The sequence below is a fragment of the Engraulis encrasicolus genome, chromosome 2, assembly GCF_034702125.1.
Source record: "Engraulis encrasicolus isolate BLACKSEA-1 chromosome 2, IST_EnEncr_1.0, whole genome shotgun sequence".
NCBI classification, from domain to species: domain Eukaryota; kingdom Metazoa; phylum Chordata; class Actinopteri; order Clupeiformes; family Engraulidae; genus Engraulis; species Engraulis encrasicolus.
Window position 1 is genome coordinate 57159095 of NC_085858.1, and position 12262 is coordinate 57171356.

The 12262-nt window shown below is 44.1% G+C and overlaps 1 protein-coding gene across 25 annotated transcripts in view; it reads left to right on the forward strand.

Moving 5' to 3' along the window:
* The first annotated feature begins 654 nt into the window (after positions 1-654).
* The window catches only part of eif3c (eukaryotic translation initiation factor 3, subunit C), a 30608-nt gene continuing 19000 nt past the window's right edge, over positions 655-12262 (forward strand). For all 25 annotated transcript variants that reach the window (XM_063192693.1, XM_063192704.1, XM_063192718.1 and 22 more), the window contains exons 1-9: positions 655-794; positions 1322-1440; positions 1974-2039; positions 5279-5468; positions 7252-7377; positions 8222-8273; positions 8750-8871; positions 9143-9267; positions 10101-10257. In XM_063192693.1, coding sequence (XP_063048763.1) covers positions 1340-1440; positions 1974-2039; positions 5279-5468; positions 7252-7377; positions 8222-8273; positions 8750-8871; positions 9143-9267; positions 10101-10257 — 939 coding nt within the window. In that variant the 5' untranslated portion in view covers positions 655-794; positions 1322-1339. The remainder of the gene's footprint in view (positions 795-1321; positions 1441-1973; positions 2040-5278; positions 5469-7251; positions 7378-8221; positions 8274-8749; positions 8872-9142; positions 9268-10100; positions 10258-12262) is intronic.

Here is a 12262-nt window from a genome sequence, read left to right on the forward strand (position 1 = left end):
TTGTGTTTAACAAATTGCACTTTTAACAACCATTTCAAATTTTCCCAGAACCACTGACAGCAAAGGCTCTCTTAACACTTTCAGCAAACACCAAAACCTTTTGGAACCTTGTGATTCCATGGAGGGGGGCCTTTCTTGTTGTGTGGCCAAGGGGCCCATGGAGGAGGGCCTTTCTTGTTGTCTGGCCCAGGGGCCCATGGAGTCATAATACGCCTCTGTCAGCCTGGCGTCTAACACCAACATACAGCAGCTCCTGCAGAATAGAGGAGCACATAAAGAACGCCTGATAAGGCAAGGACATTTAATTTGTATAGCGCATTTCATACACAGGTGCAGGTTAATGTGCATCATAAAAAATTAAAGTAAGAACACAGCAAATGAAATAAAAAAGCATCACATTTGCAAAGGAGTAAATGATAAAGCAGGAATAAAGAAACATGAAGTAAAGAAGAGAACTTTAAGCAATAAACATCAAAGAAAGCTCTAACATTAAAATGTTAAGTGAATAATTTTGGAATTGCATCTGAGAACAGCTTTGTCTTGAATCTGGAGAGCAGTGCAAACTTTTCATTCATTCACACACCCTCCGCTAGGTGGCAGAATAGCTGGACATGTGGAATGAACATCCAGCTTCAGTCGCGCGAACAGTCGACTACTCACTTCCTTTCTTGCCGGAAGTGCCAAAGGTGGCAGGCGCACGCTGTCGTTTGTGCTGACAAAAAGCAATCCTGGATCTTAAATTCCACCGCGCTCTGTTCACAATTCACGGAATCCGCTTTTTCACCCGATAACAGGTGAGAGGAACTTCAGATACATGGTATTTATGCTAACCTGTCCTGCATAGTTCACGTGAGACCGAAGTTGGCTAGCTAAAGCTAACTGTCCAGCTGGCTAGCGGACGCCGGGCCCGGTGAGATAAGCCCTGTGCAAACTGCGCCACATGACAGCAGATTGAAGAATATAACAGTATCATCGGCGTATATTGTCCGGTGTCGTTAAAGTGAGTCTTACTACAGGCAAGCAACACCTCTGACTTGGTTATTCATGAGTCCCTGGGACTCAGGTCGCCATCATTCAGGTTATCCATCCCTGTTAGCAAGTGGAACTAGCCTGTAGCATCTGATGCAATTGTGTGAAAATACATTTCAGCAGGACCGTTGGCTCTCCGTTCATTCAGTTGGACAAAAGCTTCTGTCATTGAAGTTGAATGTTGTGTTTCAACAATATGTGAGGAGCAGTGTGTATGCAGTGCTGATTCCCCACAGTGGTCGGATGATGTGATGTCAACAGTACATTTAAACATATGGCAATTCATTTCCAGAGGTAACTTTCTACTGGCATGTCGCGTTTCTTCGCAACTGGATCCGACTCCGAGTCGGAGGAGTCATCCTCTGCCGACGAGATCACTCCCAAAGCAACCGGGACCACTTTCACCAAGCAGTCAGTATTTCTCTATTACTTGTGTCATCAATCGTGTCATATAACCATGCTTTCCTCCTGCTGAATACTGAAGTGTTTGTGTCTGTGTGCTTTTTCAGTCAGCATATGTCTAATATCCTATGTCAGCATCAAACGTGACATGTCGTGCTGAGTACTGACAGTTTTTTTTAATTAACTGGAGATGCACCTCTCTTTGTAATTTTAATTGCAGCCCTCTAACTATTAAGCATATTGTAACTTGGTCTGCATTGAGAATGAAAAGGCAGCAGTTTTTTTAAAAGAAAGATACGGTTGTTGATTTTTTATTAAGGTCACACCTTTAAAGGTTTTAATCTTTTTAGAATGTATTGATGTTGAATGGTTAACCTCTTTATGTACATGGATGATCATTTTGTAAATGTGATGCTATTTTCTCTCTCTGTATTGGCCATGATATAGCCATAGCTGCTGAAATGGCAATAAATGTAAACAATCAATCTGTTGAGTACTGAATTGTTTTGTGTTGTTGCGCTTTTTCCTCTTTTCATCTGCAGGGTCCTGTTGCTTAGCGACGATGAGGAGGACACCAAGAGAGTGGTGCGCAGCGCCAAAGACAAGAGGTCAGTACAGTAGCCATGGTCCCCAACACCCCATAATAATAACAGACAAGAGGTCAGTAGCCATGGTCCCCAACACCCCATAATAATAACAGACAAGAGGTCAGTAGCCATGGTCCCCAACACCCCATAATAATAACAAACTGATTGATTCTATGGCCCAGGATATACATGCACCTTAAAACACCTCAAAAAAGGAACAAACGAGGACAGTAGTTGGAGTGCAGTAACACCCTGTTGCATCAGAAATCACAAATTCGGAGCCTGATGATGCCACCCCAGAGGAGCTCGCTCTCTCTCTCGCTCTCACACACACACACACACACACACACACACACACACACACACACACACACACCCCTGCACACTCCAGATGACCTGAAAAAAGGCTCAAGGGGCTGAAATGCAAAATCGTAAATGATTGCATCAGTCCTGAGTGCCTGGAAATGCTTTCACTTTTAACATAATCAGAAATCCCCCTGACAGAAGGGCACATAGACAGCAGGTTTTGTGGTATACAACAATCTTGTCTTCTCCAACTGGGTGATATACCGGCAGGTCTTCGATACCTAGAAATGGGACTCGATATCCGAATATTCGATATACAGTGCCCTCCATTATTATTGGCACCCCTGGTTGAGATGTGTTTTTTAGCTTCCAATTATTATTATTTTTCTCTAAATAATATGGGACCTTAATGGAAAAAAGAGAAAAATCCAACCTTCAATACAAGTGCATTTATTCAGTGGGGAAAAAATCCCACATAAAGAAATAATTATTTGACATCAAATAATGTCTGTCACAATTATTAGCACCCCTGTTGTTAATATTTTGTACAACCCCCTTTTGCCAACAAAACAGCACCTAATCTTCTCCTATAATGTTTCACAAGATGGGAAAAGACAGAAAGAGGGATCTTCAGCCATTCCTCTTTGCAGAATCTCTCTAAATCATCCAGAGACCTGGGTCCTCTCCTCTGTACTCTCCTCTTCAGCTCACCCCACAGGTTCTCAATGGGGTTGAGGTCTGGGGACTGAGATGGCCATGGGAGGAGCTTGATTTTGTGTCTGGTTAACCATTTCTGTGTAGATTTGGCCATATGTTTAGGGTCATTGTCTTGCTGAAAGACCCAGTGACGACCCATCTTCAGCTTTTTGGCAGAGGGCAACAGATTTTGATTTAAAATGTCCTGGTATTTCAAAGCATTCATGATGCCATGCACCCTAACAAGCTTCCCAGGGCCTTTGGAAGCGAAACAGCCCCACAGCATCACTGACCCACCCCCATACTTCACAGTGGGTATGAGGTGCTTTTCAGCATGCGCATCTTTCGTGGCACGCCAGACCCACTTAGAGTGTTTGTTGCCAAAAAGCTCAATCTTGGTCTCATCTGACCAAAGCACACGGTCCCAGTTGAAGCCCCAATACCGCTGGGCGAACTCCAGACGTTTGCGTTTATGATTGTGGGTGAGGAAAGGTTTTCTCCGTGCATGCCTCCCAAACAGCTTGTTGGCGTGTAGACAGCGCCTGATGGTTGATTTGGAGACTTTGTGACCCCAGGATGCTACCATTTGTTGTAATTCTGTAACAGTGAGCTTTGGAGATATTTTGATTTCTCTTACCATCCTCCTCACTGTGCGTGGTGGCAAAATAAACTTGGGTCCTCGTCCAGGCTTGTTTACCACTGTTCCAGTTGTTTTGAACTTCTTAATTATTCCTCTCACAGTAGATATGGGCAGCTGCAGTTGAGTGGCAATCTTCTTGTAGCCTCTGCCTGACCTGTGAAGGTCGACGCACATCTGCCTCACTTGTATGCTGTGTTCCTTTGTCTTTCCCATGTTTAAGAGTGGATAAGAGAAATGGCCTCGGTGTCACGTCATAGTTATACCCCAGGGAAACAGGAAGTGATGAATTACTAATTAAATGTTCCTACATACTCTGGTAAACTTTGTAAACTACTGTAGAAATGACAGAAATGCTTCAATTATATTTATTTCCTGGGAATTGTTAAGGGTGCCAATAATTGTGGAACAGGTGATTTAATGAAAAATAATTATTTTTTAGTCAGGGATTTTTTTTATTTTCCTACAATTCATTTGAGGTGAAGGCTACATTTTCCTAAAATTTTCAGTGTGACAGTATTCTTCTGCAATAAACACTGAATTTATTTTAAGGCTTTTAACACATCTCAACCAGGGGTGCCAATAATTATGGAGGGCACTGTACATTTTAATTTAGAGTCATCCTTTGGAATTTGAGGATTTAAAATGTCCAAATCGAATGTCGAAATCCACACTCGTGAAAATGCATATCCCGCATAAACTTTGTGTATGGCCCTCCCTTACTGTGAAGTCAAGTGATGATCACTCCAATTGTTCAGCAAATATGAAGGGGACTTTCCTTTCCTTTTCAACACCAAAGGCATGTCCCATAGAAAGTCCTAGACACACTACCATGGAGAATAGTTTTTTAATAGTGGGCATCGATTTTCGATTAGTGTGTTTGCCAAAATAAATCCCCATCACATCTTTTCTGTGAAAACTCTCAACTCCCATTGTCATTGTGACACACTCCACAGCACACAAGTCAACACTGCACACAACGTAATTTGCATCTCTGCCTCACCTGAGCAAGGGAGCAGTGTCGCGGTACCATGTGTGTGACAGTACCATGCTCAGGGTACCTCAGTCATACGTCTCAGAACTGCCTAAGCGTTGCGAATTTTAGTGCCTAGAAGTGGGCGTAGCACACAGCAAATGCGATACGATGCAATGCAGGGAATTTGACAAGACTTGCTTTTCGTAGTAATAACTTCAGATAAACATCACAGATGGTAAAACCGTTGTGATTATCACCACCGAGACAGTTGATAGTGTACGTATTTGTGCTGATTACCCCGCAGTATAGTTCGTTAGTCCTTATTTTTGGCTGTTAATGTGGTGGTTCTTTGTTGAGTCTATGGAAAGACAGCCGCTTTAGGCACAACCTTATCTCGTTGAAAGGCGGGGCTGCAATTTAATTCCTGGTCCTCCAATCGCGCAACTCTCCCCTCTGTATGGCTCTGGTCACACCATTCATACATATCGAGGAGGATGGGGGAAGAGTTCTTATTAATTCCTCCTCCCACCAACCTGGTGGGTCGGGAGTCGAACTGGCAACCATCGGGCTACAAGGGTGACACCCTAACCGCTTACACATTTCTGACTTTTCTAACGGCTTTTCTACCCTCGCTGTCTCCTCCAGGTTTGAGGAGCTGACCAACCTGATCAAGACGATCCGTAACGCCATGAAGATTAAAGACGTCTCCAAGTGTCTGGAGGAGTTTGAGCAGTTATGTCGAGCGTTCGTCAAGAGTAAAAACATCGTGGACAAGGAGGGCGTGCCCAAGTTCTACATCCGCCTACTGGCTGACCTCGAGGATTACCTCAACCAGGTAACACACACACACACACGCGCACACACACACACACACGCATAGACACACGCACACGCATAGACACATGCATACACACCAGTGCTTTACACTAACTTTTTCGCTTACCAGCCATTTTGGCTAGTGGTTTTCCTGACTCACTAGCCATTGGGCCTCTTCACTAGCCATAATTTTCTTAACCATCATAGCAGCTTTAATGAATTATATAACAGGCTGTAATAATGTAATGTAGGATAATATAACATAATATAATATAATATAATATAATATAATATAATATAATATAATATAACATAATATAATATAGGGCCTAACAACTATAATTGTTATTAACTGGTCCATGCATGCATGCATGCATGCTATAAGAACAGATTAATTTATCTGAGGAATGGCATAGCCGTGCAGAAACACCAAGCACAGTGTTGTGGAAGGGCACAAATGTAAGCTACATGAGAGCAAAATATTTCCGTCTTTGATCTGAAGCGCACTTTCGATGCGCAAAGTAGATAGTGCAAAGCCATTGCCAAGCTTCACATGTCCTCGGTCATGGCTGTGGAATAACACCTCTTCTGGAATATTTTCTCATAAAAGTAGGCTATCCACTAGAAGGCACACACATAATGCGGCCGGTAACTACAGAAGGAGCTACGACTTCCTTTCATTCCGTTTAATATTGAGTTGTTTAAAATATAGGCTAAACGGACGCAAGGCAAGATGGGCACATGCGAAGGGACATGTGACATGATTTGTGCAGTCTGGAAGGTAACTACTGCGCGTTGCTTAAGCCCCGTTTGACAGTCGGCAACAACGGCACAAGAAACATGGAGGAATATTAAGGTATGAAGACATACAGGCAAATCAGAAAATGATTTAAACCGAACATTATTAATGCCGCATGTGTCCTTGTCTTATCACTGCGCTAATTAGTCTCAAGACTTTCACAAGACTGAGGTGTTCTCCTCTCGCCTTGGTCATTTTAATGTCCACTACTACTATGCATTGTACTAATGACAGATCCCAAAACAGGTCAGTTGAGATGAACTTCGCTAGGCTACTTTATTTTCACGTGAAGGTTTTCAGTGACATTTCCAAACGCGCGCTGATGTGCTGGTAGCTCGCTGCTGCCACTCATATTCGCAAGACTAGCTCTATCAGATTCCTCTCGTGCGTGAGACACAGGTGACACGTGACACAGGTGCTTCATGGGTATTGTAGGCTCACGAAATCGCATTGCATTACGCTTGTAGCAAAGACGGTCCGAGGGAAAAAACTACAAAATGCGGTGCCTCATCATTTAGAATAGTAACGGACCCGCCAGAATGGCTAGTGAAGCTTCGGTATCTACTAGCCAACGCCGACTTTCACCCGCATTTGGCTACCTGGCGTGTGTTAGTGTTAAGCCCTGACACACACACACACACACGCACGCATAGACACACACACACGCATACACATAGAGACACACACACACACACACATACACACACACACACACACACATATATACACACACCTTTGGTTAGTTAATAATCTACTATCGATTACACAATCTATTTTTTTCCCTCTTCCTCTAAGCACATTAGCACATTGAATGACAATTATGGATGCTAATGTGCCATATTAGTATTATTGATTGATTGATGATATGAAATCTAATTTGTATGATGAAAGGCTCCTCAGCTCTGGGAGGATAAGGAAGATGAACATTAATATCAGCTCAGCAAGGTATTTAATATGATGATGATGATATTTAATGTAATATGTGTGATGCTTGTCTCCTCAGCTGTGGGAGGATAAGGAGGGGAAGAAGAAGATGAATAAGAACAACGCTAAGGCCCTCAGCACCCTCAGGCAGAAGATCCGCAAGTACAACCGCGACTACGAGACCGAAATCGCCAGCTACAAGGAGGTGAGAATAACATTACAACAGTACACCACACCACACTATACTACACCACACACCACAGTACACACTACAGAAGTTATAATCTATTATTCTCAACAAGTACAACCGCAACTACGAGACCGAGATCGCCAGCTACAAGGAGGTGAGGACAACACATCACTAGTATATTATGACGCATTATAATACATCATTAATATGTTCTTACACATTATAATATATTACTAAGATATGATTACACATTTAGTACAACTGCGACCAAGACAAGGAGGTAAAGCGCATTACTAATGTAATTCATCACAATCATATTGATATGCACTACAAGGGGTGAGCAAATATTTCAGGCCAAGGGCCACATTGGGTTTAGAATGTTGACCAGAGGGCTAAAAAGCAACAAGAGCTCTAATATGCTAACATATCATGTTGTACCATTTAATTTCTGCACATTATAATGACCTATGTGTAGATGAATACAGTAGTCACGTCAGAGACGGTCAATTGGGAGCTAGACAACTCTTTGGGGTTTGAGATTAACCAAGTACACGACAAAAGTCCCTTCTCTTGTGTAGCCAATTTGAGAATGTTAGATGAGACTATCACTTTGTTTTTTAAAATGTTTTTTTGTTTTTGTTTTTTTGTGTGTAAAGGCTCTGTGGGCCACATGAAATAGCTCAATGGGCCGCATGTGGCCACCGTTTGCCCACCTCTGCACTACAAGTTCAACTCTGACTACAGAGACTGAAAGCAAAACTTGCCTCTCTCTCCATTGGGGACAGCAGCAGTTTAGAACACCGTTTTTTCCCCATAATGCTCTTTGTTTTTACCCATGATGCTCTTGTTCTCCCCATAGAATCCTGACCAGTCTGCTGAGGAGGAAGAGGAGAAGGATGACGCTGAGTCAGGTAGGTTTTGCTTGACTGACCCGTTATGGCGAATATAACAATATTTCCATCTCCATCTGGTGGCCCTAGCCCAAAACAGCAATTATCTCAGGATTTATGCTCTAATTTAGTTCAATGCAAAATTTCGGGAGAAGCCCTAGAGGTCGCTGGTGTTTGTGTACAACGCTGTGCTTACATCTCAAAGCTGCATAGGATAGCTTTCAGACACACACACACACACACACACACACACACACACACACACACACACACACACACACACACACACACACACACACACACACACACACACACACACACACACACACACACACAAGGAGGAGGAGAAAGATGTCTGATAAGTGGAGTCTGATTCCACTCCAGGCGTTCCATTATTGCTGTTGTGGTAAAAGCTGGAAGAGCAACCCATGAGTGGTGTGTGCATTTGTAATGGTGTGTGTGTGTGTGTGTGTAACTGTGTGTGTGTGTGTGTCCAGGTTCTTCCTCGGACAGTGATGATGATGACGATGCTGAGGTGACGGCTAAGAGCCTGCTGAAGAAGAAACCTCCTGCAGCCGAGCCCACGCCGGACGCCAGCAAGTTCCTCAAGACCGCAGGGGTGAGGGACACACACACACACACACACACACACACACACACACACACACACACACACACACACACACACACACACACACACACCTGCAGATGATCCTACTCTGGACACTAGCCGGTCCCTCAAAGCTGCAAGACACACACACACACACACACACACACACACACACACACACACACACACACACACACACACACACCAGTGTTTCACACTATAATCTGTGTTAATAGCAGGGATGCTAAGACTTGTGTGTGTGTGTGTGTGTGTGTGTCAGGATGAGGAGTCTGAGAGTGACGATGATGAGGATGATGACGACTGGGGTTTGGAGTCTCCGGACAGCAGCAGTGAGAGCATTGGAGAGGACGGAGGCAGCCTCCTGGCAACAGCCTTCCTCAAGAGGTAACACTGGCCTGGGGGTGTGGGTGGGGGTTTGTGTGTGTGTGTGTGTGTGTGTGTGTGTGTGTGTTAGGCCTTTGACTTCCATCTTCGCTGTTCTAATGTAATTAGAATGTTTCGAAAATGTGAGATATTCAAACGAATATCATGTAGCTCTTGATATTCTATCCTGCCCTGGCTATTGATTTTTTTAATTTTTTTTTATCTCAATACTCTAGTGTGGTGATACCAGATCATATCATTTACGGTACTCTGTTTCCACGCCTACCACCGCCATCTCTCTCTTCCTCTCCCTGCTCTCCCCTCTCTCTCTCTCTCTCTTCTCTCCCCCCTCTCTTCTTTCTCCTCTCCCCTCTCTTCTCTCTCTCTCCCCCCTCTCTTCTTTCTCCTCTCCCCTCTCTTCTCTCTCTCTCTCTCTCTCTCTCCTCCCCCCTCTCTTCTTTCTCCTCCCCCCTCTCTCTCCTCTCCCTGCTCTCCCCTCTCTCTCTCTCCCCTCTCTTCTCTCCCCCCTCTCTTCTTTCTCCTCCCCCCTCTCTTCTCTCTCTCTCCCCCCTCTCTTCTTTCTCCTCTCCCCTCTCTTCTCTCTCTCCTCTCTCCTCTCTCTCTCTCTCTCTCTCTCTCTCTCTCTCTCTCTCTCTCTCTCTCTCTCTCTCTCTCTCCTCCGTCCCTCTCTTCTTTCCCCTCTCTTCTCTCTCCCCTCTCTTCTCTCTCCCCTCTCTTCTCTCTCCCCTCTCTTCTCTCTCCCCCTCTCTTCTCTTTCCTCTCTTCTCTCTCCCCTCTCTTCTTTCTCCCCTCTCTTCTTTCTCCCCTCTCTTCTCTCCTCCGTCCCTCTCCAGGCCTCAAGATGGCGATGTGGAGCGTCAGCCTGCGGACCGCAAGAAGGAGAAGAGGAAGGTGAAGGTGAAGGAGAGGATTGAGGAAGAGGAGGCTGAAGACCAGCAGGATGAAGAAGCAGGATGGGAGAAGGTCAAGGGAGGCGTGCCCCTCGTTAAGGTGAGCGTCATGAATGAATTTGTTAATTAGAGAAGGTCAAGGGAGGCGTGCCCCTCGTTAAGGTGAGCTTCATTAATTAATGTAATTAACTCATTGGCTGCCTTGGCCGTCGAATGACGTCATTTCAAATAGTGACGCCCCCTACCTTCGACGTCGTTCGCCGACAATTGCGTTTTTTTACAGCCAGGCCTCGAGGACGGTCTGACCTATCTTCTGTATGAATTTCAAGCCTATAGGCATTTTCTAACTGTTCCTGTAGGTGGCAGAAGTGTCCTTAGGAACAGTCAAGGCAGGGCTTTAGCTCAGAGCAAGATGAAATGTCAAGACAAAAACACCCCTTTTTTACTATTATAATATAATCTCAAAAGTAGCATAGCAAAATCATTTTTGAAAGTAAAGCACCTGTGACAGTAGTCTACTTTCTTGCCCTCTGATTTTAACACAGGTAGGCTACTGATTTTAGTGTCAGAGCCTGGCCAAAAAAAAACCTTCCTCTCATGACCAAAATACAATCCCCTGTTGCTATCTAGCTAGAAGGCATTGTAGCTAACTTGCCCAAAATACACCATGAGATGATCTGTGTGACAACCTTTCATTTTGGATAATGTGATCAGCCTACACAACATCAGGATGATCCTTACAAAATATCATCTAACAGGAGAATGCACGGGACTAGTGGTGATGTCATGTGTCCCAACTGAGGTAACTTGGGTATAAAGTTTGCTACGCTAGCTAGCTAGCTAGCACGAAATCGCTAACAACTTACAACTAAGCCTAAATAAAGGAGCCTTGGTAAGTCAACTATTTTTTACTCAATCCACAGTTATTTTTATGGATCTGTATAGTATGATCAGCTTACTGTATCATCAAAAAAGACAGGGGGGTTGCAGATTCTTGGAACAGAGTAGCCTTTGTGTCTGGTCAGATGCATTCAGCTCACATTAGAAAGCATTGCACTTAGCCTCAGACCAGCTAGCATTCACCACTCCAATCGGCTTGTGAAATGTTGGATGTGTGATCAGTACTTTATCAAAAGAAAATTCATTGAACAATATATGACAAGATCACTATAGCAGAACCATGATGACGGTAATCATCAATCTGCAAATTGTCCGCTCTGCCAAAGAAGCTGCAGTAAGCTACGCTAAGCGGTGCTGCCTGCCTACCTGCCTCCCTCCCCACAAGACACAACACGGTACTATTTCTGGAGGAAATAAACCAGCTGTGATTCGTTCTCCAACGAGGGGAGAGGGAGAGGGAGAGGTAGGGAGTTACCGGAGTTAGGGGCAACTGCTGTCATGATCCATGCTGCGCGCCAGCAACTAAACCAAAACACCCTTGTTTTCGAGTCCCCCGTTATATTTCAGTATATTAGGTTGAAAAGGTCATACAAATGATCTTTTTGTTCAGGCTACAGATGACAGAAGACTGTGTAATAGCAGCTGATAGGTTTGGAGTTGTTAGGACGATGCCATTACGGGCAAAAACGTTTGCAGTTATAGTTCTACTTCAAATGGCGTTTTCTCAGCTTTTTGGCTAGAAAGCAGCATTTTGGCGAATTCCACTTAATTTCAACAGATGATTATGAAAGAACGGAAAGGGGTAGAGAGACACCGTTTTTTTCTGATGACAGATGAGCGTCTAATCTGTGTTTTGATAGGTATGGTGTTGACATAGACACAGAACTCAATTTTCTGTGAGCCTCCAAAAAACACCCAAAATGCTGAAAAATCGCTGGCACTCCGAGGTACTCTTTTATGAAAATGGCTGGCAGCCAATGAGTTAAGAGAAGGTCAAGGCAGGTGTGCCCCTCGTTGAGCTTAATTAGATTAATTGGATAATCGGACGTCGGTCAGATAAATTCTTTATTAGTGTTTTTTATCAAATGTAATTTCTGAGCTGTAGGATGTCCAAAGGGAGGGGAGAAGGGGACATTTCTCTGGTCACATTGAGAGGTGCTATTGAGGTAGAAGAATAGAATGGGTACTCACTGCTTTCCGTAGTT